This window comes from Silene latifolia, chromosome 8 (genome assembly GCF_048544455.1).
Source record: "Silene latifolia isolate original U9 population chromosome 8, ASM4854445v1, whole genome shotgun sequence".
NCBI lineage: Eukaryota > Viridiplantae > Streptophyta > Magnoliopsida > Caryophyllales > Caryophyllaceae > Silene > Silene latifolia.
In genome coordinates, this window is record NC_133533.1 from 20,912,724 (window position 1) to 20,920,364 (window position 7,641).

The 7,641-nt window shown below is 37.5% G+C and overlaps 1 protein-coding gene across 1 annotated transcript; it reads right to left on the reverse strand.

The window, feature by feature from the left end:
• Positions 1 to 2,097: 2,097 nt before the first annotated feature.
• LOC141594840 (uncharacterized) lies at positions 2,098 to 3,498 on the reverse strand. The gene has a single exon (XM_074414829.1). The coding sequence runs from the start codon at positions 3,496 to 3,498 to the stop codon at positions 2,098 to 2,100; it is 1,401 nt and encodes a 466-aa protein (XP_074270930.1).
• Between the last annotated feature and the right edge of the window lie 4,143 nt (positions 3,499 to 7,641).

Consider the following 7,641-nt stretch of genomic DNA (forward strand, 5'->3'; position numbering starts at 1 on the left):
CGACGGTTGTCGAATGTGTTTCGGGCTAAAGATATATATTAATGTAATTTTATCGACCAAGAGTTCTAAAAGTAGAATCGATTAAAGTGTTAATCCACCAAGTTATATTGACAAAGGTTTGTTTTCGGCTTTACTGATGCCTAAGTTAATATGAATTTGGGTCTTGGAATCATTTATAATAGTTGGGTAGAGGTCACTATATAAATTTTCATATCTTGTTAATTTATTTACAAGTATGATATTAAAAGACAAATGTTAATATTTCCTTTTCCTCCATACTTGTAGTTCATTACAATGAATCCATCAAACGCTACCGCACCGATAACTATTGAGTCTTGTCACAATGTTTTTGACGACGTTTGCTTCAACAATGATTTCCACACTACTAGAGAACTTCATTTTGGGATAGGATCAGATGGAAACCTTAACTTCATCACTTCTTCTAGACCACCTACTACTACTAGATCTCGTGTGTGCCGGTCTCAGGAAGACCGCCTCAGAAAATCTATAGGATATTTGTCTCTGGAAGATAAAGATGCCAAAACTAGTCGGAGCTCAAGCAATCAAGTTCTTGCTTCAAAGGGCAAAAAGTTCAAGAAGAAGGGAAAGAAAGTGAAAAACTTCACGCAAGTTGATGATGAGTGCCATTATTGCTATGGCATGGGACATTGGCTTACGAATTGTCACGCATATTTGCGAAATATAAGGGAAGGAATCATCCTTCCAATAGGTAAAATTCCTAAGGAAATTTATGTTATTGATATAAATTATACTTCCACTACGACATGGGTACTGGATACCGGTTGTGGTTCTCACCTTTGTAATCATTTACAGGGTTTAAGAGACGTGAAGAGGCTTAGCAAAGGAGATGTGGATCTACGCCTTGGAAATGGAGCTCGAGTAGCGGCCGAATCCAAAGGAACTTATGTATTAGCTTTGCCTAATGGATTTGAGTTGTATTTACATAATTGTTTTTATGTGCCGGCACTCTCTAAAAACATTATTTCTATCGCTATGCTAGACATGGATGGATTTTGTTTTGTCATTAAGAACAATCGTTGTACTATTTCGAGGAATGATTTGGTTATAGGCCAAGCTTCTTCCATCAATGGCATTTACATTTTAGAAACCTCAAATCCGATTAATGATATCTATAACATTCAATCAAAGAAACTTAAATCAAGTGACCCAAATGAATCGTTCATTTGGCATTGTCGATTAGGTCACATAAACGAGAAGCGCATCAAAAGATTAATTTCGACTAATGTGATTACACCATTTGATTTTCAATCATATGGAACATGCGAATATTGCCTTCTTGGCAAAATGACTCGAAATCCTTTTAGTGGTAAAGGGACACGAGCAAGTGAACTATTAGGACTCATACATACCGATGTGTGTGGACCAATGAGTATCACCGCTCGTGGAAATTATGACTACTTCATAACCTTCACCGATGACTTGAGTAGGTATGGGTATATCTATTTGATGAAGCATAAAAGTGAAGCGTTTGAGAAATTCAAAGAAATTCAAAACGAATTAGAGAACCAATTGAACAAAAGGATTAAGGCACTACGATCCGATCGTGGTGGAGAATATCTTAGCCTTGAATTCGATTCACACTTGAAAAGTCGTGGTATTATATCACAACTTACTCCACCCGAAACACCACAACTCAATGGTGTTGCCGAAAGGAGAAATCGAACCCTACTTGATATGGTTCGGTCCATGATGAGTCAAACCGAGTTACCAAACTCGTTTTGGGGATTTGCGATTCAAACCGCAATAAGATCTTTGAACAATTGTCCCACCAAAGCCACCGAGAAAACTCCATTTAAGATATGGAAAGGAAGAGTTCATAATCTATCCTACATGAAAATTTGGGGTTGTAATGCTTATGTCAAAACCAAAAATGACAATAAGCTAGCCCCACGATCTGAAAAATGCACCTTTGTAGGCTATTCTAACACCCGAGGTTTTTTTTTTTTTTTTTTTTTTTTTTTTTGGTGAAAGGTTACAAATTCTCATTAAGATCATAAACAAGCTATTACAAACTATCCATTTTTGGATACAATTCTAAGGCAAAGTAAAGGACAGCTAATAAGTTACTGTCTTAAACCAAGCCCTATCACTACTCCGTTTAATACATACATGCCACCCTAAAAATCGACATTTAAGTAGGCACTGAAGCTGCTGAAACACCTGTTCAGGCCGTTGAACAACTCCTTCAAGTCTATCCTTATTCCTCTGATGCCAGATAGTGTAGTACAAGGCTTGAATCCAAACAAGAGTAACCCTTTTCTTGATTTTTGCCCATGGTTTAGTTTGCATCCAGACTAAGAGATTAGCTACAGGCAGACAAATATACAATTTCAGACTGAGCATGGTAACAAGCTTTCTTGTGTAACAGCACTGAGTGAACAGATGCTGATGGTTTTCAGGTGCTGAGCCACAGAGAAAGCAAATGTCATCAGGAATAATTCCCAGCATGAAGAGCTTGTCTTTCAGCTGCAAGGCTTCACGAGCAATTAGCCAACTGCTAAAAGAGTGCTTTGAAATGCACCAGGAATTCCAAATCATTTTATTCCAAGTAACAGTAGGATGTTTTTGTCTAATCCACTGGTAACCACTACTAACTGAGTAACCAGAAGGACATGGCAACCACAGTCCAGTAGAGGAAAAACCAGCTGGGAATTTGTCCTTAACCTTACATATAGTCTTCCAGGTCCAAGGAACATCATGTTTAGGTTTATAAAGAGACCGGGGAGCATCTTTCATATAAATGTGGTGTACCCACTGTGCCCACATGCTATCCTGATTAGAGTAAATCCACCAGGAGAGATTACAAATTGAAGCAAGATTCCAGGCAATGCTATGCCTAATACCAAGTCCACCTTCATCTTTTGGTACACAAACCTTATCCCAGCTAACAAGAGGAGATCTAAAATATTCAGTTGATCCATCCCATAAATAGTTTCTGCAAAGGGCATCAATTCTCCTTAAAACTCCCTTTGGCAGAATAAAAATAGAAGCCCAATAGGTATATAGAGTAGTAAGTACAGAGTTCACCAAGGTTAATCTACCAGCATAAGATAATTTCTTGGCAGCATAACCATGGATTCTGTCAGTAATCTTCTCAATTAGGCAAGAGCAGTTCTTAACAGTGAGTATACCAGCAGAAATAGGCACCCCCAAATACTTAAATGGCAAGGTTCCTTCAGAGAAACCAGAGACCTGCAGGATATCAGATTTGACACTAGGAGCAACCCCATCAAAATAGATGTTAGACTTCATAGAGTTCATTTGAAGACCAGTAGGCACAAAGAATGTTGCAAATGCTCTAAGAAGAATCATGATAGAAGTAGTATCCCCCTTAGAGAAGAGAAGTAGGTAATCAGCAAACATGAGGTGGGATAACTTGAGATGGCTACACAAGGGATGAAACTTGAAAGGCATAGTAGTAGTAACATGAGTCAAAATCCTACTTAGGTATTCCATGGTAATGGTAAAAAGGAGGGAGGAGATAGGATCCCCTTGCCTCAAACCTTTTGCCCCCTTAAAATACCCAAAGTTCTCACCATTTAGCACCAAAGAGTAAGAAGCAGTTCTTACACAAATCATAACAAGATGAATAAATTATAACACCCGTATTTTATTAAGTTGGATAAAATTCTTTTAATTGCTATTTTGAATTTAATTACATCATTTAACGATTTATATATATATATATGCTTAGCTAATTAATTAATTTCATCATAATTCGATACGTTAATTTTAATAATCATTAATAAGTTTATTTAAAGTTAGTTCGAGTTTATTGAAGTTAGTTCGAGTTTATTTATTTAATAATTTCTGTTTCTTTACGAGTCCTTATGAAAGTTGTTTTAAGTGAGCCCGAGATGGATTTTGGGAACAAAACCGTCCAATTAGCTATTTTGAGCTTATTTCACTAAATTAGCAATTTTTATTAATATCCGTTAGTTTCGTAAAAATCGTTAATAACTCCGATTCGAATCGAATTCCTATTATTTCCGTTAGCTGGCTGAGTTTATTTTATTTCCACTCATTAAACTTATTTATTATTGATTCCGTTTTATTACTGAAACTTTTAGTAAAACCGATTTTATTAACTCGAGACGGTTTTAAAAACGAGCGAAATTTCTTAACGATGAAGAAACGTACGTATAATAAATAGCTAGCTAGCTAGCTGCTCCCTCATTTTCTCACGTATCATCCTTCTTCTCCCTTCCTTTTTCTTCTTTTTCGTCCTCTTTCAAATTTTTAATTTTAAAATTTATTCTGCCACTCCGTTTGTCATCTGTTACCAATGATTTTCCTTCCAAAGTGCTGCTCTTATCGTTCCTGTCAATCCGTTGTAAGTAAAATTCATTTTCGTCATGTATTTTTACAAACCCAATTTATATTTTTAGCTTTGTTTATTATGAGACGGTTGTAGATGCTAAGATAGACGGATGCAGTATAAGATTTGTTAGTCATGAAGGACTAATTCGATCGGAAAAAGGTAACGATGACGGGTTACTCAATATTACTTGTAAAATATGTTTATTTCGAATGCTGGTTAGTCTGTTTTATAATTAAGACGGTGTATAATTATATATAGGGATCCTTATGGATGTTAATTAGTCAGTTGTATAGTTGAGACGGTGTATACTGATATGTGGAGATGATTGAGACGGTGTATACTGACCTCTAGGGATCATTTGGGATGCTAGCTAGTAAGTGGTATATTTAAGACGGTGTATCTTTGACATGTATGGTTTGTTTTGGGATGTTCATTTGCAAGGTTTTGGGACTTTTTAACGTGATTGAGTGGGCTGATTTTAGAACAGTCAAGCATGGGTTTTAGTGGCTGAGATGGGTAGTTGTTTAGGTGGAGTGTTGGTGACAGTTGCGGCCTGAGCTGGGGCTACCTGAGGCCTGGTCAGGGGCTGCCCGCGACCATGGACCGTGGCTACGACTGGCCAGTTATGGCCCTAGTCATGAGGTTGAACCGTGGCCTAGTTGTGGCCTGGCAGTGGCCTGGCTGTAGCTTAGCTGTGGCCTAGCAGTGGCTTGGCCGTGGCCTAGGCAGTGGCCTAGCTAAGTCACGAGTTTGAGGCCATGTGTAGTTGGTTGTTAGGCCGAGTTTGAGGTTGCCATAATAACTTTTGGGCCGTGTCTATATTTTGTTTTGACGCTAGTTTGGTTTATTTAAAATATAATTAAATAACCGTCTCTTATTTTATATAACGATAATTCGTTAATATCGTCCTTTCACATAATTATTTTAGGTGGCTCATATGTGGTTGAAGATGAAGAGTAATTTTGGGTTTTAGAAGCTTTCTCAAGTTTATTGCTTGTCTCTTTGCTAGCTTAAGGTAACTATTCCGAGTTACTCGACGAATTAATGTCACATTAGTAGTTGATGTCGTGTTTGTTGGTTGTTAAATGTTTAGGAGATTGATAATGTGTTACTTTCGTTTCTCACATGATAGAAATTGGAAATAGCATGAGAATGATATTGTGATAAATTTTGTGATTTGGGCCAAAGTAGGCCAAGACTCTGAGCTGGGCCAGATTGACCGAACGAGTTTGGTCAAACTAGGTTTAAACCGGTCAGCCTCGATTTGACCGATGACCCGTCGCGGGACTCGGGTCGAGGGTTTGTCTTTGAGGTTTGATTGGTTGTTATTGGATGTTTTACGTTGATGCCTTAATATTTGTGACTATCATTTCACATGTTGGTTGTTGGATGAATTTGTTGCCTTATACTTGAGTCTTCTTGCCTTGTTGCCATTTTAGCTTGTTCTCATGAATTATGAGATTAACGGTTAGCTGGAATCTGGATTATTATTGATATTGGAGATTTTGTTGGATTGTCAGCTGAATATGCTCTTGCGTAGCCTTTCATATACTAGGGTGTGTATGATCTTTTGTGTGTACAAGTTTGGACTCTTTGCCCCTTTTATGGTTAATTGGGTGTCCTACTTGTCTTGTGTGGTGTGGGCTAAAGTATTCAAGCTGGGACTAGGTCCTAGGTGAGTATTTCGGCCTTCGTCATAGATAGGTCATTATAGTCTTTGACGAGTGTATGTTCACAGCTTAATAGCCTTTGTGTTCCTGGCTTGGTGGGTTTATATCCAAGCTGGGGCATGACCTTTCTGCCTATTTTGTGAGTAGATGGTCAGCTTAAGTACTAGCTAACCCTTTGGTGGACTCCTTAGGGTACTCATGTGGTTTTATCATGAGTCTTGGGTGCGGTGGTTTTATCCGCATTTCTCTAGGTCCATGTGAGTCTAGGATTAGGGTTGAGTCGTATCTTGGCCATGTTTTAAATGTAACCTCTGAACCAAGATACTAGGTGTTTTGGCCATGTTTTATTCATATTAACCTCTGAGCCAAAATATTAGCTTCCCTACCTCGTGGTATAGACTCGAGTTACAAAGTGACTATTGACTGTACTAGGAACTTATGCCTGTCTCTAGATATATTGCCCTTTCTTGTTTGATGATTCTATGAATCATAGAAGGTGAGATGCAAGCCGGCTATGGTTGATAAAGTTTGGATTCCTGGATGTTATGTGATTCACATGATAATGTAGTATGAGTCGGTCTAGTATTCACATGCTAGGACTATGTGTTGTTATATTGTTGTTCACATGATAAGCACGATTGTCTAGCATCTATATGCTAAGGCTATGTGTTATTCATATTCATATTCTTATGTTTACATGTTATATTAATTATGACATTTCGTGGTCGGGAGAACTCGGAGTTACTCCCCATCGACCGTGGCTTTCGTATTTGTATAAAATGCGAATGACAGGTAGGTGATGCATATATGGTGTACATGGACGAGCTAGCGAGCAAAGTAACCTTGTGACCTTGATTGGTTTTAATTTATTGTGACCCTTATACACTTTTTATGTCACATACATTTTAGGGACATATGTCTCCCTTTCTCATATTTGGGTTGTATAACTTTGTTTCGCGACCCTTGAAGATGTTTCATTCATGAGATTTATTTTGGACCTTGTATGTTTGACACCTTCCCATTTGGATATTTTTATAACAGGTTCAGGTTTCGTTTTCGGTTTTAAAAATTACAGGTTTTTACCCAACTGAACCTATTACAAACATATCCATGCAGCCCTTATTCTAAAAATATGGGTTTAATTTTTCGCGATAATTGAGGGTGTCACAGTTGGTATCGAGCATATTTGCTCCCGACGCACGTTTGTGCACCCCCGCTATAAATAACTTGACCTTAAAATAATAAACTTGAGAGACGGGTAGGATGGGTAGATTTAGGATCTTATGTTGTAGTCTCTTTGTGTTTGCTCTTTGTTAGGTACTAACCTGTTTGTTGATTGTCATTTAATAATTGTTGTGTTATTGGATCAATGACCGTGAGCTTATCTATAGCTAATGGAGTTATTACCCTTATTATAAAAAAAAAATTGAACTAAAGGTTTTGAAAATATTTTAATGTTTTTCACTGGTTTTAACGTCAATTAGTGTTAAAGCTTGTTATTGGAGACGTCTGATAATTAGTTTTATCATTTGTTGGTGTAAAAATGTATTTTTATGTCTTTGAATTGGAATATTGATGTTCTTGAGTGATCGCCAAGAGTATCTCCGT